The sequence below is a fragment of the Anas platyrhynchos genome, chromosome 1 (assembly GCF_047663525.1).
Source record: "Anas platyrhynchos isolate ZD024472 breed Pekin duck chromosome 1, IASCAAS_PekinDuck_T2T, whole genome shotgun sequence".
Lineage (NCBI taxonomy): Eukaryota > Metazoa > Chordata > Aves > Anseriformes > Anatidae > Anas > Anas platyrhynchos.
Window position 1 is genome coordinate 12,712,811 of NC_092587.1, and position 22,652 is coordinate 12,735,462.

Here is a 22,652-nt window from a genome sequence, read left to right on the forward strand (position 1 = left end):
CCATGGTACAAAGAAAGAAGAGGCAAATGCTAACAACCATAACATGCACCAAGATTTGTTTTAGAACACTGGGATTGTAAATTTATCCCACTTTCTATTTCCCTGATTTTAAACTGAAGCGAAAGCAGACCTTTCAGAAACAGGAAGATTCAGAAACAGGAAAAGAGGTTAATAAAAATTTGTGCAGGTGCCCAAAACTTTATGTATATTTTCATTTATTATGAGACCACCCGATAGTACCCTGTAAAGTTTTTTTGTAAAGACTTTATAAAAAAAAATCTTGATTTGTTGAATTTCATCAAGAATACAAAATGCTTGGAATTGACAAAGACAACCGAATCTCAGTTTCTGTTGCTGACAAGGAAACATTTCCTGGAGACCAGCAGACTGAAATTATTGCCCTGAGATGAACCTTCTTCACATTCATCCTGACTTAATTATACTAAAGATGTTGTTAAATAGCTTGACTATGAATTTCCCCACAGAATACCTTTCCTATATTAAAAAAAAAGTAAACTTCCAGTAACTTTTCCATTTGATATTACCATGAAAAAGAACCCTGCTCTGATTGATCAATGACAGCAAATACTACTGAGACAAAGTCAAGTAAAAGTGCTGTAATGGCAGTCAATATATGCTCAAAAGACAATAATAACAGAGCCAGGAAAAATATTTTGGAAAATCATTTTCATAGAACAGTAGGATGAAAACAGTATGTCCAGGAGATAATTAGATCCAGACTTAAAAGTTCCCCTTTCTTTCATGACCATTTATTAAGCTTCCTTCTCATCCGTATTTCTCACTTCAGGGCAGCCATGCCTATTTCACTGAGAGGAAAATTGTGCTTTCCTCCTCTTCTACAGAGATGAACCAAAAGAAAAGGATGACAATTCACAGGTAAACACTCAGAACAACCTCAAAATTACCAATTGCCAGTAATGTGAATTTTGTTCCATTTTAGCATAAAGACAGACCTATTTATGCCAATAATATCAAAGAGGCAGGAAAAGGTACAGTGTGGTGTTCAGCTGGTCTGAAAAAAAAATCATATAGAAGTGACAGCACACAAAGTCGTGTATTGAAACACAGAATGGCAAAAAAATGTTTCTGTGGCAGTCAGTAAGGATCCTCTGACAAGAAAATGGCTGGGAATACAAGGAATGAGTTAAGAATACATAATATCATCTTGGCCCCAGCATCCTGTTTAAAATACTTTTAAGGATTAAGTAAAAGAGAATACATCAAAAGCATCACAAAATACAGCTTATGTATCATCTAACAATTTAGTAATCCATCTTTGAAGGCCATGAGGCATACTTACTTTGTGATGACTGGGATTGCTGAAGGTATCTCTCACCGTTGCAGTGCTCCACCCTAATTCTTCTGGCTTAACCACTTCACAGAGACGTTCATGGGCCTGCACACATTCTTCATTGCTTTTACCTGTCTTTTTCCCATCAAGGGACACATAGCCGTTATCAGTCTCAGTGGATTTATCTATTGAGTTTTTTGCTTTCTTAGATCTAGATTTGAAACAAACGAAAGCATTAAATTAATGATTCTCCGACTTTTTTTCCAGACTAATCCCATTCACCCTTTTCAGCCCACGTTTTAGTTCTACAAACTACAAAACACAAACTAATACATAATAAAAATTAGCATTTGATGCAATATTTGTGATTTTTTTTTTATAATCCTCTCATTAATACTCATTACTCTTAGCCATTACAAAGCAAACATTGTCTGAAAGAAAATTCTATAATAAGCTATGGAAAAAAGAGAAAAGGAAACCCGTGTTTTACAGCTAAAACTTCACAGCAATTTTGGCAACAGAAGAACCACAAGCCCCAAATGTAAATGAGCTTTTTTCTATTCTGTCATAAAAAAAAAAAAGTTAAAAATTTCTTTGTGTTACTAATTCAAAGCAAATGTGCCACTTCTTGAAACTGCAAACAGACATGCTCCATTTAGTACTTTCTCCACAGATTTCTTGTTTTAAATTCACTCTGCTTATTAATGAGTCTGCTAAACACAACGGGATTTACTCTTTCCCACATTATCCAGTATCACTTCAGTGACATATTTCAATATATCTTACAAACGCAATAATTAAGCTTGTTTCAAATCACAAGTATATGAATTATGCTGAAGTATTATTATTCTTAAGAGAAGCCTGCTAATATCACTAAATAGCCTTCCATAGCATTTTCTAAAAGTCGAGGCCATTATCTAGTCAATAAATGTAGAAGCAGCAGCATCTAATGGCATGAAAAGTCTCTTAAAGCAAAAGTTTGTAGGATCACATTTCCAAATTAGAAAGCATAGTAAATGAAGGAATGAAAAAGGAATAGCAGCTTTCTGCCTTATCAACAGAGATTACTTCAAAGCTGAGTTTCACTTAAGATTCTCTATCTCAAAGGAAATAACATGAGAAGTCTTTACCCAGAAAGCAATGAAAATCTTCTATTTGTTTGATTTCCAGAACACTTGTAAAAAAGTTATAAATCAAATTTCCAGATTTTTTAAAAATCTTTATTAAAAGAACATTAAACACAGAGTTGGTAAAATTATAAATAATCTGCTTGATTATTAATTTGCTCCTACAGGGGAACATGCATTGCCCTTCTCTTTAAAGAGTGAAGAATTCTGTGAGAGCTTGGATTACAGGGCAGAAGATTAAATCCTCTTTAATATGTACGTCATCCAAATTGGGATAGTTGCCTCAAATTCCTCCCAAGAGAAGGTATTCCTATCCAGTGGCAACCTAAACACAAACATGGCTAGGGAGAGCTGCGCTAGGGGAAAAGTCCAAAAAGGAACAATTCATTTTTTTAAGAACATGAACAAAATAATGAACAGAAGAAGCAGTGTTACTGAGGCTTTTCATCTTCCTTTACCTTCTTTAGTCTCGTTCCACCTTCCCTTACACTTTATTAATAAATTAAAAAAAAACTAACAGCATTTTTATTATTATTATTATTACTCCTTAAAAACTTGCTGCTCTACTTCCCTTACAGGAAGCTCTTGTAGGAAGTTAGAGAACTTACCTACTATTCCCTTACCTATTCCCAAAATTCTTTGTTGATGTTATTTCTAAAAAAGTGAGTGCAAAATCAGCAGAAAAAAAAAGAACTTTTATAGTTTTTATATATTTGCATGGATTAAGTTTTATTATAAGCTTACAGAGATAAAGAGACAGCAAGATGCTTGATCGTATGCTTTGTGCTGGTGCAGTTAGTAAGCCTATTCCTATTTGCAGATTACCACTCTGCTACTTCACATACATAGTTCTCATTTTCTAAAGCCACTACGAAGACCATTTAAGACATTACTGAGGCTTTAGACAAACATGTAAAACCATCAACAGTAAACATGCTAGAACTTTATGTCTGTGCTATTCCATAATGCCTTTGTTTAGCTAAGTTGATGAAAATAAGACAGAAAGTATAGCTTATTACTTAATGGGGAAAAAAATGCTGTTCAACTTCTCAAATAGAGCAAGTATCAGTCTTTCAGTAACAACTTATTGTGAAATTATAAGCTTCAGCAAGTTCAGCTGGGAGAACTAAGGAAAGATATGAAGCAGCACTGAGATTAAATTATTTGCAGGAACCAAGAACCCAAGGAGGCCAATTTTTAACGCATTAAATATTTTTTATTTTTTCTTAAACGGTGTGAAAGGAAGTGTGACTTGGGGAGAATATCATGCCTTCATTTCACATTTTCTGGAAAAAATAGCCAATTTTTCACATTTGAAAACTACTAGGAAGAAGTAGCCTCAAACAACTGAGTAAAAACTGATAAAAAGTGAAATACATGTATATACTTATGCATACTTTTTTCAGATAGGACTTAAAAAAGCAAGTGAGAGAAATACTAGTTTGATATCAGCTGAGGCTCATTTTGAAAAACAGGTACTCAAGTAAAATTTCATTCGTTTCTAATGCAGAAATCAATGATATTTTTGGTAAGAATCCCTAAATTTCAGTCTCCACAAAAGAAATGCATACATGTGGGCTTCAGCTTAAACTACCAAATTAAACTAAACACACTACAGTGAGTTAAAAAAAAAAAAAAAAAAAGAATTATGAACGATTTACTTCCTTAACTGATAAAAGCGTGTACTTTCCTATCATTAACCAACTTCTAAAAATTTAATGCTAGAATTAAAGGTATTGAAGAGCAAAACTGGACAACACCTTGAATAAATCCAAAAAGGTCTTATAAATGTTGAATATCTGCAAATGCTAAGTGAGGAAGAACTTTTAGTCTTATTTATGAATTAGCTAGAGGAAGCATTAGGCTTCTATTCCCATCTATTTCATTGGAATTGATCAAAAAACTCTCTTCCCTATTAAAGCTGCAGAACATTTTAGAAGTTAAAGATTTCCATAATTCAAACAAGGACAGCTTCCTGGCACTGGGATTTCACAAGAACTTCCTCAGCAATATCAGTCTCCACACTGTGCTCGTGTCTCCTCATCCCCAGTCCCACTCTGCTGACAAAACTGTTGTATGACCATGGGGAAAAAAAAAATATATATATATATATATGAAGAAACTGATCTGCATGAACTCCTGGGTTATTTTTGGTTATTTTTCAGATAGACAAGTTCCTGATATGGTTCATTCTCAGACATACAAACTGTGCCTCTATAGCGAAGAGGCAACAAGTGATTAAAGGCTACTTACAGCATCCTCAGTCATTCTGTGCTCTGTATGCTTTGGAGATGCTGTATACACTAAGTAGTCATCACTGAGGCTTAACATCTACAAATAGTACCTCTCTTTAAATAGTTTGAGCAAGTACCACATATCTCTTCTCAATTGAAAACACTCTTTGTGAGCCCAAGACACAGAAGGCAAGGAAGAAAATGAGTCTACCAACAATCTTTCTTCTACTGAAAATCAGTGTCTTCATAGAATTGAAAACATTCAAAGAGTTTACAAGATTATAATCCAAACATACCAGAAATTAATGTGTTTAGACCAATCTATTTAGATGTGGATTTACACAAAAGAACAGCAGTGGTGTCTACTACTATTACTCATAGTTTGTTAAAGATAGCTTAATCTACACAGAGAAAAGTCAAATGCATTCTTGCAATGTTTTAAAACATGTTTAAAACTTCTTCAGAGTTTCAACAAGATATTCCCAGAATGTAAAATAATACAAAATAAACTTTACCAGAGGTTAAGAGCACATATCACAGGTATGACAGACATGTTAGTTTTGCAATATTTAAGATGCACCATGCACAACAAAACATCAATTAAATCACTTGCAGTATCCCTTTTCTTAACTTTGTGCCATTTTGAATATATTCTCTCTTGCTAATAAATGCTGACATACAGCACTCACAATGCTGTATGTATATTGCATCTTGAACACTGGCTGCTACTGAATTACTATTTTTTTTAAGCCCTACAATTTTTTTAGAGCACTGCATTCGAAGATCAATCATTTGCAAAACCTCGCTGAAAAGTAACAAGGTTTCAGTCATTAGAAAATGCATCTTTTATATTTATTTGTAAACTAAGTAATTGTGCTTATTTGAATCCTGAAGGCTTTTCCTTCAGAAAAAGGATGTGATTTCATGACAGTTATGGAGCTCCATACACATTCTCTCAGAGCAGCTGGTGTAACAAAGGAAAATGAAAAAGTCTGATTTTCTCATTGGATTAAATTTGAGAAACCGAGTTGTCTATACAGAGTAGTCCTACAAATATCAGGGGACTAACAAAAGTTAATCTGTATCTCTTCAAAGTTATTGCATCAGCATTTGCAGAAGTGAAAGAAATAGATCAACACATGACATGTTCAAACACTGAGCTGAGTACTATTAACAAAAACTGGATCAACAAAAGCTTATCTAATCATTAGATCAATGTTTACTTCTTTAGAAAAGGGATAGTGCATATCTAACACATATGTAGCCTTGAATAAATACAAACCCTGATAAAAAGAAAGCGGCATGCCAGATATCTCTGAAGACAGCGCCAATACTGTAAGAGGTGCTTGTACCGTAGCTCTGCACTGTTCCCTCCTGTGTGTTATCTGTGGTACTAGAGCCATCTCCTTCCCTATGTACTTCCAAATGTGCTGCTTTCCTTAATTTCCTTCATCAGAAGAGATTAAAATTGGAAGGTAGCTTTATAAGTGCAATCTAGTAGGTCTATAATGCATTCAGCAGTTTTAAGCATGCAGAAACAAGCAAGATTTCAAAATATTTTGCTAAAGGCTTATAATGTCAATTTAACAAACTCCATTTAATAAAACCAGGCAAAACAGTTATGCATTATCATAACACTTAAAACTCAAGATATATTTCATCTCAGAGGCTAACACCTGCAAAATTCACTATTGCAGGTTTCCCCATTGTAATGGGACAATTCATTGTACCAAACCATAATGAAGTGCTGGAAGACTTAAGGTCTATGTTTCAAATATCTCTTTTAATGTACATTTCTGTCAGGTCACTGGTCAGTATCACACAGATACTGGCACTCCACCAGTTGCAAGCTGCTTTGAGGCAAAATATCAGATTCAGTGCATTAGAAGTCAAATAAAGCAATGCACAAATTAGTAAATGCATAAAAGTTAGAGCACCAATTAAGCACCCATTTTAAAGTTTCTGATAAAAACAGAGCCTCATTTTCTCATCTCTTGCAAAGCAGAGACTGTAAACCCTTACAATTTTTCACGTACGTTCTTTAGAATAGTTTAACAATCCTAAATAAGTATTTTAATATAGACTATACCTTCTTCTTTTAACCCCTGTGCTGGGGGGTGGCTTAGGAGTTCGTGTTGAAACAATCTGACAATGCACAGTTCCAAGTAGCAACATGAGCCATATTGGCCCAATTACTTCAGTCAGAGGTATATTATGTGGGCTCTGGGCTGTATAAAATAACACTACAGCAGCAACTGGAAAAGAAGGAAGATGAAGTTGAGTTTAATATTTGAAATATCTGAAACAGCCAACTTGCTATATGGCTTTTCTCAAAATCAGAACGGTCACACGTAGCCTGTTATCTGCGTTTTAAACCCACCCATGCAATTCAGCGAACGGAATGACAACTACAATGAAATAGACAGTAATGAGGATTTAAACAAGTTGCCTACTTATCTTAATACTCATCTTTTCTTTTACACTTGTGATATTACACATATTGCTCAAAAAACATAGCAGAATTAAGTAAGGAGAGAGGGAGGGAGGGGGAGGCATTCACAAAGCTAGATCTGACAGGAATTTAAACCTTTAAGGTGAAACTTCAGTAGGAGGTAAAAAGCAAATGCTACCCTTACAGCAACCCAGATACCGTAATTCTGTATAGCTAAAAATGACCCGGCACAGTCCAACAAGTTCAGTGAGTGCAGGAGAGACCAAACCAAGAGCAGGTTGCCCTGACCGGTTGTGGCCCCTCCATTTTGGAGGCACTCAGTACCCAGCTGGCCACAGCCCTCAGGAGCTTGTTCTGGTCGATGCTGCTTTGAGGGGGGTGGACTGGACGATCTCTGGAGGTGCCTGCCAAGCTCAGCTAACCCCCAGCTCTGTGAAACCACACATCTATTTTGAGACGGGAAGGATCAGCAGATTAGTGACTAGAAGTTCTTCGCAGCCTCAAGCAGAAACCACTTCAAGCTCCATGCTCCAGGCCAAGGAGAAAAGTTCCCATGCCAACAGGCAGATATGCCCAAGTGCAACTACAAATACATTTCCTATATACTTGTGTGTATCTTTTCTAGTAACAAGAAAAGATCAAAGACAAACCATGTAAATTGTGAGGTAGTCCGGCTGAAGTGACCTGGATTCCAACTAGCTTTTGTGGTTGGAAAAGGGGCACTTCCAATTCCATAGCTGTTAATTGTGTAGCCCTATAACCAGCTCCTCATGTGCAGCCAACACCCACAGAGCTCTTTTGCTCCTGTATGTGCAGACCAAACACTTCTACAGCTTAGAAATCCTTTTTACAGGCTTCCTATCAGTCAATAGCATGTGGCAGACCAAGGCAGCAACCCTTTCTTTTTCTCAGCTGACTGTGTATTTTTTGTCACCCTCTGCCTGTAGGGTCTGAAGTGCCGTGTTCTGAAACAAGAGCATGTGCAACATTCAAACACCCCAACTGTATCACCCAAAGCCACACCTAACACAACCTGGATGTGATGTGATGTTTTCCATTAAAAAAGAGATTAAACTTGTTTTTCACAAAGTTATCTCTTGTAAGTTAACCAACATTAGAAACAAGATGAAAGTACAAACCAATGGAATTATTTTTTATCGTGGTAATCTATTTCCCAATTTTCCAGTCTTCTTCCTAAATTAAAAACTGATGGAGACATAACTACTATCTTGTTTTTGTTGTTGTTTTTAAGGTTTCTCTTCCCTTAGTTATATTTTATGTAGTAGATAAAACACTTTAGGGTATTTTTTTTATTACTCTATGTGGACTTAGTTTTTGGTGTGTACTCAGAGAGAGTATGCCTCAATCAGAAATCCAACTTCCTAAAGAAAAAGAGCAAAAAACAGAAAAGTAGAAATAGGTACAGATATCATTACCTCTTTCTAAATGAGTTTATCTGAGTTTCTCACATTTAAAGATAGATTTGTATGGTACAAGGTGTAAACAAATAGCCAACTCCGATTCCTACCATACAATTGGAATAAGTATATATTTCCAAGTATACCAAGGTCTATAGATCCATTTGAAATGATTTACAGGAATAAGCCTCTACAAAATAATTTTAAACTTCACCATGCAATTTCTTCTGCTACCTAAAAACCATTTATCATAGCAGAGTTATCTAGAAGAAATCAGATTCCTCCAGAAGATTAAAATCTATAGATCACAGGCTCCCACCATGAAGTTTCACATCGATTTAAGAAAATGGCTACCAACCTCCCAGTCAGTAGGATGGGAAGGAAACTGAAGAACTTCTGCATAGCGTGCCAATACACTGTGGTTAAGATTACCCTAGGATATCCAAGGCATCCAACCACAATTTATTCTACCACTTTTAATTTTTTCTTCACTTATTTATAGTGGATTGGTATTTTTCTAAATGACACTGCTTTATTTTGTGAAACAGAAAAAAATACTTCATGTAGAGCAAAAAGCTGTATCAAAGCAAACAACTGTACATTTCAAAGACCAAAATGAATTTATTTCTTAGTATTGAAAACTTTGAAATATTTGTACTACCAAGAAGCTTAAAAACTCTTACATTCATATATACCTTACCACCATTAATATTAATAATTGTTATAAATATTCAATTTTTTTATTTCATACTTAAGAATTACACAGAAGAAATACTTTAACAGATACACAGAAGAGATATTTTAAAATTAAAAATGAGGTAGAGGTATGATCTAAATAGATAAGGAGTCAGAAGGAAAAGATTTTACTTCTACCTTAATTCACTGGCCTGTTCCATGACCTTGAACAAAAGCATTTCTCTGTAGTTCTCTTATCACTCATTCTGCTAATCATACTTTATACTAAAGTAAACAAATGCAAATGTAATCTGCAGTTTAAATCTACAGTCCATGAAAGAATTCTTTTCTACAGACTTACATAAACACCAGCAAGTATTCTGCTAAAGCTAATCGGTTTCAAAGCAATAATTCCAATTAATGGCAGTTCATAAATCTATAGAAAATACTTCATAATTAAGTAACTATATATACACACACACACACATATATTTAATATATGACCATAACAAAGTCATTCCAGTTTACAACAGTGTCAATGAGAATCTCATGACAACAGAAATTCTGTGCTACAAAAGAAAATTCAGATACAGGGCAGAAGTATGGCCACCAGAATTTGAAGTATTTTGTTATTAAGTTTTCATGATAGATTATGGCTGTTTCAGCACTGACTTAGTAATTTTATATGAAATAAATAACTGAGCATACTTTCCAAGTAAACTATACCTTATTAAATTATAGATCCCCAAGAAATTTGAGGGACAAAGCATTAATTTCAACATAGCTCTGTAATGAATGTTCTAAAGAATTTGCATTTAGTCTTATTTTACTGCTTCACATTTTCAAAAATAAATGTGAGGTTGGGAACACAAAAAATGACTATAATGGTGCTTCCCAGAATAAGCAACCTATGAACATGGTGATGAACCAATTACAACTTATGTGTCTCACTATCTATATTACCATGAATAAAGTAAAAATAACACTATGGAATACTTACCATAGTATACACAAAGGTTAATGCATGCAGTAATAATTCTTAAGGACCTATCTCATAAATTGGGATAGAGTGAAGTTTTGATAGGTCACATAAGTGTGTGTCAATACATTTCAAGTTTCAGGGCACCGGCACTGTGAAATTAATTTTATAGCCACTAACCTCTTCACACAAGAAGTGCTTTTTTTTTTTTCATTCCTAATTTTAGATACAATTTTCAAAAGACGCAGTGATTCATAACTACAAGGACTGATGGCAAAATTGGAAACTAATATCATATTTTAATTGGATTTCAGTGGAAAACTTATCACTTTCCACTTATCAGTGGAAAACTTCTCAGCTTTTCAGAGTACTTAAATTGCTCCCAACTTTCATTAAGCTTGTTCCATTTTTGTTGTACGCATTTCTGATACACTTATTCTCTCACTGCTTTTCATGCTGTTAGATACTGACTCACTGTATTACATTCTTCCTTTTCTCATTTTCCTCTTAGATATCACATATAATTAAGAGGAGCACAAAGTCTAATTACTAGAACTTGAGATTCATCATCACATTTAAAAGCTGAGATTTTCCTTCTGTTTGTTATAAAATGACTTTTGGGCAACTGCTAATCTAGGAAGTGTAAAAAATAAGTTACATACTCCCGCCTTGTGAAATGGAAAAATTAGCAGAAGCATAGAGGACAAGAAGTCCTCCATTTGCTAGTCATCAGAAGCACAGCTGAGGTCTGACTAAAGTATAAACTAGAAGTTCATTGCCTCTGATATGACAATATAACTCACATAAGAACTGGAAACTGATCACACAAATCATCCTACTAGGTTGCACAAGCAACCTAGGCAGATTCAGCATTCCCTGTTTCTTCAGAAGAGCGCTTGATCTGCACAGTACCAGAAAGACTGCACGCCTCCAAAGCATACACTGTCCAAGCCAAATGCTTCTTTGTCATCTCTCAGCCCTAAACTGGATAGTCCTGGAAACCTAAGTTATATATGGAGATGACAAACATACACGCGTGCTAAATGCTGAAGAAAGCCTTTGAGGAAATACTCAAATTTTCAACTTTATATACATATATACGCTTTATATACATGTAAAAGAAAAGTAGGAAAAAGACATATGCTTGCAATCTAGTCTATTGGAAGGAACCTTAGCAGCACAAAGTGAACAAAGTAACATACAGTAATTTCTATATGGTTAAACTAAGGCATTCAGTCGAAGCTGATCCTGTAATCCAACTCTACCTTGAAGAAGGTAAAGAACAAGCAGCCAGAAAAAGATGACTCTTGATGTCACTTGTAGCCACCACCTGTAGAAGAATGGAAAGAAAACAACTCTCACAATTCCTTTGCGGGTCAGAGAGGTCCAAGGACTTTCAGGCTTTGCTTTAGCAAAAGCAGATCCTTTAAAAAAAAAAAAAAAAAGGAAAAAAAACATTAAAAACGTTAAAAAATAAAGTTATATTGTTAGGTTATGTGATAAAAGCTCATCTGCACGCCCATGCATATCAGCTCAAAGAGAAAATGGCAGGAAGGGAAGCCCAAATAATGCCCTGCCAGGCTAGCCCTATAATCACAGAATCGTAGAATATCCTGAGTTAGAAGGAACAAATATGGGAAAACTGAGGGTCAAAGAGATAAAAAAAAAAAAAAAAGGCTGGTCATGTGTAAATAGCTTCTGGTCAGTACACTTGTTGCCTGGTCATGACATGTCTGATCAACAAAATCTGTCCTATGTTCTTATCGGCCCCCTTTCTAACTCTTTACTGGTTGAGCAGCTCCATTCTGTGTGCATACATGTGGTTGGGGGGGGGTCTGAGTGCCAGCAACTGGAGTGTGTGCAGGTGTGAGAGTGCCCGTGTGATTGCTAGCGAAAATCAAGCCAGACAAGCTGCTGAACAGGTGAAGTGGCCTGGGAGCAGTGGGCCAGCTCTGGGTGCGAGCACAGCAGTTTGCTTCAGTTAATTAAAAGAGCACTACCAAAATGTATTCAAGAGAACATGTTGGCTGCTGGGCTCATGGAAGAAGGAAAAAAAAAAAAAATCTAAGCAACACTTTCCACTGCCTTTGTGAGGCATAAGGAAAATTAAATAAAGATAAAAAGAAAGATTAAATACTTCCTGAAAAGTCATTATCTGACCTTCAGTTACAGTTTTGTTATTGAAAACAGGAAAGAAATATTCAATTATATACAATTGTGACAATTATATTACATTTTTGTAACACTTGTAACAATTATAAGTAACAATTATAATGTATATTATATTATATACAATAGTACCTCTCCTGAAATTTCAACATAATCTTTCCTCTAGGCATCAGAAGATGTGAAAGAAGTCTGAATGCATTGGAAATTGTAGATTTCTGAACTACTAACTCCACAACTATGATCCATGGTAATCCACATACTTCCTTTATTCAGAAATTTTTACTTGACAATATTTAAACCAAGTTTTTAAGCCTTTGATTTACTTCTAGAGCGCATCTTTTAACTACATTTTCTATTTATCTTCTTTTAGAGGAGTTATGTAGGGCTGTTGGGTTTTTTGTTTGATTGATTTTGTATTGAGGACAGGTAAATACTTAGCAATTCATTCTTGTTACAAGACACAGGATAGCAGTTATTTATTTTGAGAAATTTGTCTTTTTCTAGCTCAAGACCTACCTCTTACAAGATCAACATCTATGAGGTCTGGTTTCACATGTCCTGTTTTCTTTGGTTTGTTTCTCAAACCCTGCAATATGCAAATATGAAATTTCAGGATACATTCATGCAGAAGACATATTACAAAAGAACAATATTGATGTGGTCAGTAATTGTGTTTAACCTGTACTGTTCTTCAATTTAGACAAATATGTCAAACTTCATAGATTTAAAGTACTTTAAAACATTCTGAGGAACAAGGCACAATAAATGCCTTTTTCACACCTTAACACCCACACAAGACCTAAACAATTACTGAACCACTAGGTAAATTTAAAATGGGGTTAAGCGTTGAGCACACACCTTCCATGTCTTGGGGTTACGCAGACAACATACGCACACACTTGCAAGAATTAGTAATACACTCTAATATTAGGTTTTCAGAGCTTTTGACACAAATTACTTTCCTGCATCTCTTTTTTCCTTAAATATCTAATTAAATTTTACAAACCGCTTATATTACAACATCCTCATTCCAAAACTAGACAGTAAATCGTGTAGTAATGCAAGAGCCACTAATCAACAGCAAGCTCCACTGTCAGAAGTCCAAATTGTAGAGAAGTATTGATTTTTTTCTTAATTGTGAATATAGGTCAGCCTATTGAAAAGATGAGAAAAACCACACAAAACAGGAAAGCAGCAGGCAAAAAAAGCAAGTTTCTGCTTATTTTTTCATTTAGAAACAGTATTTTCCCTCGTGGAAAAGCCAAACACCAAACTGTCTTTCAAAACTTTCAAGTTCATTTTTAATGCTAAAATGTGATGCTGTATTGTCATGCCTTGTGAGTTTATTTTGCTGCCTGTAGATCAGGCTCTTGGTCACTTTACCCAGTAATGGTTCCATGTACAATTCCTACAGAGCAAAATATAATATTTCAAAGAAAATATTTAGGATACAAATAGAATTATAATGGAAGTGATTTAACTGTGTTCATTCAAAAAGCCATTAAGTTTGCAGGGGAACTATGGATTTCCAACACAGTCGTATATCACCCACATGTAAAAGCATTTATTACTTAAATATAAGCATTCAATTCAGAAGAAATCATAAAAATTAAATGAATATAAATGAGAAAAAGATCAATGAAATCTAGTTGTGTTAATCTTCATGGCAACTATATCAAGCAAGCTCTTCAAATAGTGCACCTCAAAATACTTCTTGCACCTAAATTCAACTGGATTTATCTTTCACACTGAAATTAAAAAAAAGAAACATGTTCACAGTGAACCAGATATATAGTCATCACCTGGTATGTCCATTAGAAAAAAGAGTTTGCTTGTAACGAAACAAAATTAATATACAGAATTGAAACAGGGTTGGAACAAAATGTGTTCTTAGGACGGTAAGTATAGAAAATCAGTTGTAGTGTAGACTTAAGCACTGCACAGAGCTTAATGTTCAAGATTTTTATAGATCAGCAATCTTAAAACTGCACTAATTTTATGCAGGAGGAGAAAACAAGCCCATGGTTAGAAATAGGAATTATTATAATTCCAGAACTAACTATAGATTCTTGTGAAATCTTGCATAATCAAGCCACTCAATTTCAGGAAGGGATCCTCCAGCTCAAAAACTTAGGAGAAATAATGCCGTGGAAGTGTACACAGTCCTATGAACAATTTCATAGCTAAGCTAGAGCTAAAATCATTTTCATTTTAAAGAAAAACTCTGCAAAAAATTAAGTCAAGTGTAACTCGATGCACTTTCTTTAGGGAAAGCAATGGTGACGCATTCTTTAAAAATTCCATTGGTCAAACATCAAATGTTTTCAGTGTCCAAGAATGAAACTGGTTTTACATTTTGCCACATGCAGTGAAAGAAGTCCATTTATTAAGATGCAATTTCTCCACTCTATTGATATGCCACAAAATTTCTGTATGTGGAAAACAGCGGTGTTTCAAACTAAGGTTAATTAAAGTATATATACACACACATTTCATACTACTCAGGCCCATTCAATTCACTTACAAAATTTTTATGCAGCACTGAACACATTTCTGCTACCTGATATAATAAAAAATGCTGTAAAATAGTTGTTATTGTAAAAATTCTTTTGCACAGAGATTAAATTTAATCTTAATATGGTAGTTCTAACTAAACTATACATTTATACTATTAGAAACAAATTTTCTGCTCAAGAATACTATACTAAGATTTTTAATGAAGTCGATTTAGAAACAGTACTGTGGTAGTTCTGAGATTAAAGCTCTAATGCACAATACCTGAATATTGCAGTCTGTTTCACTGTTACCTTTATGACACTAAATTCATCGACATTAACTCATATTGACGACATCGTTTCTCCCACTGTGTTTAATTTGTTAATTACTGGACAATGACCCAGTGCTTTCTAATAGGCACAAGACATTATTCGCAATCAATTACATGAATTTATTACACAGTAGTTACAGGAATTATCGTTATGGCAATTGGTTTTCATGGTCATTGCGAGGACACTGAAAAAAGGCAATATGCTAACGCCCGAGCTTGAAATTAGTTGTACCAATGTCAAAAACATTTGTGCAACACGTCTCTACGCACGCTTCAGACACCGGGTACCACAAGATGCAATTTTCGTGCAATAGTTTTCTAATTACATAAGCACACGCCAGCGCTCATCAAAGCTCCACCTCATGCTGCAGTCTGCAGGACGGTCCCAGTAAGGGATGCTCAGCAGCTCCCCATATCCCAAGTGGCCTGGCACAAGCCCAGCCAGCTGGGGCTTCTCCAAGGTGCCAAATCCATCAGGGGCTGCACGCCCTGCACAGGCAGCACCAGGGGTCTCCTGGGTGCCCTTGGCCAGGCTCGGCACAGCCACTCCGCACCCTCCCTGGCTTCCCATGTCACCCCACGAGGCACGCTGCAGAGCCAGGGAGGTGCAGATGTACAGCGTCACCAAGACTCAAACACCAGGGTTAGAAGCACTTCTTCCAGAAATATCATCACCTCCCATTTAATAGTTAATTTGTAGAATTTGTACAGAAATCAGGAAACTTCAGGTCCGTGGCAGCTTCCACATGATAAAAACAAATCCCCATTTATCTATTTAAGCAATGGGAGGAAAAAAAAAAGCACAGGAAAACTGGAGTGATGCATATTTTACTAATGTTAAGAATCAACAATGCCTTTAAACTCATGCAATAATTACATACTTCTTGTGTGCAGTAATCGAAGAAAAAAGGTTAATTGCAAGAATACGTTAATGAAACTAACTTTAACATCACAGAATATGGCATAATACACAATCCATGAAACTATTACACGTATGACTGATTTTTTTCCCAAAAACAATTTAGCAATGCAGCGGGCATTGATGGCACTGTTAGTTAAACCAAAATGCAACAGATAAAAAAAAAAAAGCTATTCATGGAAACAAAGCCTGAAGTACTTACCAGTCTAATAAACTGTACAAAACAATGACAGCATCATAAAGGAGGAAAAGTAAACTGGAGGGATAAGGTAACTAACTGAAAGTAAGGAGAGCTCAGATAACTGACATTAGAATTCATCATAAAGAAGACTGAAAGAGAGGTACTAAGAAAATAAGCCATGATTTAACATAATTGAACCTCTGCACTGAGGTACAGAAGGTTATACAACTTTAAGTGCTTCAGATTTATTAGTTATATTAAATAAATAGGGCACACTCTGCCAGTTTGATTTGATTACACTCCAGAAGTCTGTTTTGACTTCAATAGCATTAAAGAATACCACATACATTGTAAATTACATCAGCATACACAATTACAGCATTGCTGATAACAAGCAAAAAAAAAAGTTGAAATACTGTAAGAATATTACCTTTATTTCTCTTTGCTCTACTGACTTTTCCCATATTTGTTGATCATATGCTCCAATCTAGAAAGAACACAAAAAAAAAAGTCTAGATTAGGTTTTAAAAGACATTGATCAAACAAAATCAATCTGCCTTCAGTAAGATAAGCATGAAGACAACAGGTTATTTCATTGGGGAGACTTACTTAGGGAGAAATCTCGATCTTCTCCATCCCATCCTCAGAGGAGGGGATCTAGGTGGGGTGTAACTCCTTTGGGGCAGAGGCCTCGTGCGAGGTGGCAGGAGGAGGCCACGCTGCCTCCCACCTCTGCGCCACCGCACAACTGACCCATGGCACCAGCGGTGTGAGAGCTCTGTCAGATAACTTGAAGCGAAACACAGCATGTGTATTGTAGAAGCCAAACCTACAATTCATTTATTTTTTTTTTTTTTAAGCTTCCTCCCTCTGTATTTCCTGTTCCACTCCACCCACTTTTACAGCCACATTATCTTCCTCTTCATCTCTTCAGACCGCAAAGCAACAAAAATAGGGGCAGGCTGGTAGGCAACCAGATTACAGGCCAGGGAATACACAAAGTGCGCAAAGAATATCAGGAAACAGCATTTTCCTCACCGAATCACTGATGAAATAAATAATGCTCCAAGTAGACCTATTCCAAAACTCAACTAACCTTTCCCTTGTACCCTGAGCTATTTTTTTTCTGAGGCCAGGCATTACTTAAAAGTTGTCTAAGGTTTAAAGACTCAATAGGCTGCCAGTCTATTTATTTGTGAAACATTTCTGAACTTAGTTTTGCCTAAATGTAGACAAGATTTTAGTCAAAAATTCGTAATACAAAGGAATTGGTTTTCTCCTAGACTCCAACCTCCTCACATCGGTGTAGAAAACTGTGTATTTGTAAGACTGAAGGTAGGATACAGTGCCAACCACAAGTCAGTGTGTGAGACAATATATCCAAGTTTTGTAATAACTTACCAAAGACAATCAGCTTGTTTTGATGCCTAGTGCTCCTAGATAACTCTCAGCAATGATCTGTTTTACTATGTAGGTTTTAAAGCTTTCCAACCCAGCAGTTCTCTATATGTACATATACAAACACATACCAACTGCTAGACACCTGAAGCTTGGTTCCCATCACCAAATTCTGATCAGGCACGTACAACATCACTTTTGGGTTGCGTGAGCAAGGCAGATGCACGTTCAGAGGGGAACTCATTCAAAGTTCCTTTATTGACTATAAAGAGAGTTGATACAACCAGTATGGTCTATGGTCCAAGCACCTGACAGGGAGGCGAGAACCACCCACAGTATTTGGGTGAACCTGCCTAAATCCAACCCCACTTCGAGAAGACAGCTTCTCATTCAATTCCCAAACTATGATAGGCACTGTCTTGGTTTCAGTTAGAACAGAATTAATTTTCTTCCTAGTAGCTGGTGGAATGCTGTGTTTTGGCTTAGGATGAGAAGAGTGCTGATAACACCCCGATTCTTTAATTGTTGCAGAGCAGTGCTTATACTAAGCCAAGGACATCTCAGCCTTTTGCTCTGTCCTGCCAACGGGCAGGCTGGGGGTGCAGTAAGAGCTGGGAGGGGACAGACCCAGGACAGGTGACCCAAACTAGCCAAAGGGGTATTCCATACCATCTGACGTCATGCTAAACAATATATAGGGGTGGCTAGCCGGGGGGAGGGAGCCGGACTGCTCGGGGTTAGGCTGGGCATCGGTCAGCGGGTGGTGAGCAATTGCATTGTGCATCACTTGTTTGTACATACTATTATTACTTACCTATTATCACCATTGTATTATTATTATTATTATTATTATTATTATTTTCCTGTCTTATTAAACTGCCTTTATCTCAACTCAAGGGCTTCACTTTCCATTTCTCTCCCCCGTCCCAGAGAGGGAGGGGGGAGGGTGAGCAAACGGCTGCGTGGTGTTTAGCTGCCGGCCGGGTTAAACCACAACAGGCACAAAAGACCTGAGCACAAGTGCATATACATTAAGCCAAAAAGCGTTGTTTTGATTTGTCTTCTCCTATTTTAATCTTCAACAACGAAGACTAAAATCTTGTATCCAGCAATAAACACAAAAAGATATCAAGGGAAGTCAAAGCAGGCCAAGACAGTCATTATGGCAGTCTGGAGGCATGTTCTCTGCCTCCAAATCTGACCCATTGAAAAAAATAATTTATAGATTCTTTTCAATGTCTTTTTAAATCTAATTTATAGATTTATAAATTCTAATTTATATAAAGTCCAAGGCATGTCTAAAACTGTAAGTGAGAATAGTAAACCAAATTGCCCATTTTCATATTTGCTTAGTATTTCTCATTCACAAGATCTAAGCAGGCAAACAATTTTCAGCTCACTGCCTTAAAATGTTAAAAAAAATAATCTACTGATGTTTTGGTAATATTAAGAAATACTTAGCACCTGGCATTTAGAAAAAAACAGACTGTGGAAAATAAGGGGAAGTCAGGCACTGTACTGGACAGATTAAGCACTTGCTATAATTAAACTAATTAAAATAAAGGAAGTTTAAGAGCTGACTCCATCTGGAGATCTGCCAGCAATTAAAAAGTCAATATCTTGAATAACCACTCCACCCAGGCATTTATATCAAATTGCTCTGGCTTCTTCTTGAAATAAATTTTAAATGAAATTTCTGATCTTCCTGTTTTTCATGAGCTTTACTGAGAAGAGCAACTCCTGAGCGAGTTTTCTGTACTGGATAATATTGTGTCTTTCCCCCTTGCTTCCAAAAAAGCTTTCTTTCTACAAAGACAGAAAAGTCTGTCTCCCACTCGATTACGCAAGAAACAAATGGGGATGCCTTTGTGCCAATAAAATTGAAAAGCAAACTCTGTATTTCTCATTCCATTCATAGCTGGTACTGGTTTTTAGAGTTGAAAGGGTCTTTAAAAGAGCGTTCTTCTTGCAAACAAATAATAGGTCATTTGTTAAAGGAATTCCGGGAGATAGATTTCAGAAGACATCTGAGGCAAGCAAGTTGACTAATTTGAAATTTGGCTTACTTATATTTTCCTGCAAACATTTCTTCTCCCTCAAGACTAGGCAGCAGCTTCTGCCTCCAAAAAAAAAAAAAAAGGACAAGAGGTAGGGATTTTTCCATTCATGTTTTTCTTTTAACATTACTCCATAAAGTAATTCTTACAGTAGGAGTCAAAATCAGAGAAAAAAAATCACAAAGATGCTCTTTTTCAGCTTTCAGTGGATCTGGCCAGTCTCTTCTGATCTACTTTAACTATTAAAATCTGAACATGGGGCTGTTAGGTAAAGCATACTGCTGCAACCTGAAAAGAGTTAAAGGGATAATTACAGAGAGCAAGTGTCATTATAATCCCTCATAAATTATTTTATCTACATAATTTCACCTTTTTGTGCTGTAACGAAGTTTTAGAGCCACTTTAGGGAGTGCACACGTGTGCTCAGCACATCACATTTATACCTGACGTTCATTTTCCTTTCTCTCCACCTGCATAAGTACCCATCGATACTTCTCTTGCAAACGTATCAGAAGGAATACATGCAAAGAAAGCTGCTCTTACAAACTATCATACTGGCACGCTTCATTTCCCACATTAAACAAAAATCAGTAGAACCAGTGTTACTGACAGAAAAGACAAGTGAAAAACAAACATTCATTTTCTGCTAGCTTACATCAGGAAAACGTGTCTAATTTTGGTAGGACACATCTTGCAGGATTCACTGGAAAGAGCTTTTCAGTGACAAGCCAAGTTATAACATATAATAATTACCAGACGTGAGAAAAAAAAAATAAATGAATGGCTGTACAAATTAAATGGAACGAATGAATTCAAGTATGTAAACTAATCCTAGCAAACCTTCCTAGTCTAAAATTATCAAGAACACCAGTCAATTCCATCTTCAAAGAGTTTTGATTTACAAGTATTTCCATCTAAATTATGTTTCCTGTTAAATCTAAATATAAAGTTGTCAGATGCTTACACGCAGGCTCTGGCTCTTTGTTATTCAAGCAGTTGTTTGAAACCGTGCGTATCTGCAGGACACCTAAAAGACAAACATCTAGCAATGCCAAAGAAGTTAACTTCTAAAGGCAAATTAAATGAAGGAAGAAGCTTCTAGAGATAAGACTGTTCACACTTCCAGCATGAAGAATTTAAATATACAGAAAACTTGATCAAAGCAAGCTTTCTATCTATATGCAGCTGTCCCTAGGGTTTTGTAGGTGTTGAAGTTTCCTGTGCCTGTACCCGTTAAACTGATGGGAAGGCCCAAATTCACTCAAATACCTGTGCATGCCTGAAGCTACCAACCCTGCCCAGACTTTCTTGTCCATTATACTCACAGGTTCTGCAGTATCCCTCAAGGAAGTATAAGAGTCTACAAACTGTCCAATTTAACTTCCAATCCAATTTAACTGTACAACAACTAATGCTTTTATAATCTGTTCAAGATTTTGTGCAAGACTATTTGTACGATAGTCTGTCACTGGTATTTTCAGTCCATTGGTCCAGTCTACAACTGGGCTTCTCTTTTTCTCAAGCAAAATATAAAACATTATCCTAATTTTAATCAGCTTTATCACAGAAACTTTTTCTAATTTACAAAATATCTAAATAATCAAAAGGGATCACGAAGTGAAGTTTGTATTCTATAGCTTTTTGTTTGGTTGTTAAGGATTTGGCAGAAAGTAAATTAACCTTAAAAAAAAAAAAAAAGAAAAAAGGTCTTCCTTGATTTCTTTTTTAGTAGCCTGTTAATTCAAGTTATCTTTCATCACCAAGGATCAGCAGCAGTACCCTCCCTGTTGCAGGAACCTGTTGATAATATGCTATGAGTAGAATAAACTATGGTACAGCCTTCCTGTAGCAGAAGTGGATCAACTGGCAGATGTTCTTTTATACAAATTTCGTTTTAATCATGCATCACAAGCTTCCTCAGTGCCAAGATCCTATCCAGATCAGTTACCTCTAAAATGTTCAGTCATCGAGACACCTTGCCTCACTGAAGGCCCAGCTGAGAAGATGAAAGGAATTCTGCTCCTTTGTGTACTCGCAGAGTTAACAGCAATTCTCCACGCAGCTGCTGCAAGTTGCGGCACATCAGGGATTACATGCAAAGACTGAAAATCCTGCCTGTGTTCTTTCACAATGGAAAAGCATTGCTTCAGGTGTAGCCAGAGAGACATTAAGAAAAAAAAAATAAAGTGTGGGTGGCCTGTTAGAAGTTCCACCTAGAAGGGACTGACACATTTTTAATGCTTTTAGATTCTTTTAGAAATACTTTAGCTCATTTTTTAAAATTATTTAAATGGGAAAATGCTCCATAACCCCCTATTCCAGTTTCCAAAAGAATATTTCTTCTGGTGAAAACTTATTGAAAACATCAAAATCCATTGGGCTCGCTAAACCACATATATACGTATGTGTTCATATATTTCAAACCTTTCTCAGCAACAGGAGAGACGATAAAATGAGCTAAGCTTTGAACTATTATAGGTAATCACTGCTTCTATATTGCACTATTTCACGTGAGCACAGCTAGGTTGTGTAATTTGAAAAGCAACAATAAACTTGGAGGGTAGCATCCTTAATTAACAGAGTCAGAGTCAGATTTTAAAATAGATTTGCTCAAAAAAAATGTTTTTTTTCCTCACAATTGTCAAGAAATATATAATATATGTATACAGTGGTACGTGACTTGACAGGGGATATTAAACTATGCAAGTAAACAAGTTCCTTCCCCCTTTTGAGGAAAATAAACTAAACTCACCTGACAAAGCTATGAAGTATAAATAATTTTGAGATCCTTTAAGTGCAGTCCCCTCATAACATTTGCTGGGGATATGTGCAGCTTGAAATTATCTAAAACAATTGCACTTCTTCCTTCCCAATCAAATACCTCAGAAAGCATTTGATTGTGTT

The 22,652-nt window shown here is 36.0% G+C and overlaps 1 protein-coding gene across 6 annotated transcripts in view; it reads right to left on the reverse strand.

Annotated features, from left to right (window-relative positions):
- PHTF2 (putative homeodomain transcription factor 2) overlaps positions 1-22,652 on the reverse strand; it is a 66,250-nt gene that overhangs the window by 23,167 nt on the left and 20,431 nt on the right. For 2 of the 6 annotated variants that reach the window (XM_027459664.3, XM_021268263.4), the window contains exons 3-10: positions 16,724-16,780; positions 16,315-16,326; positions 14,891-14,926; positions 12,883-12,952; positions 11,463-11,621; positions 6,763-6,928; positions 5,956-6,120; positions 1,322-1,523 (exon numbers count right to left, since the gene is read on the reverse strand). In XM_027459664.3, coding sequence (XP_027315465.1) covers positions 1,322-1,523; positions 5,956-6,120; positions 6,763-6,928; positions 11,463-11,621; positions 12,883-12,952; positions 14,891-14,926; positions 16,315-16,326; positions 16,724-16,780 — 867 coding nt within the window. The remainder of the gene's footprint in view (positions 1-1,321; positions 1,524-5,955; positions 6,121-6,762; positions 6,929-11,462; positions 11,622-12,882; positions 12,953-14,890; positions 14,927-16,314; positions 16,327-16,723; positions 16,781-22,652) is intronic. The other 4 variants (XM_027459682.3, XM_027459694.3, XM_027459709.3 and 1 more) reach the window with 4 other exon arrangements.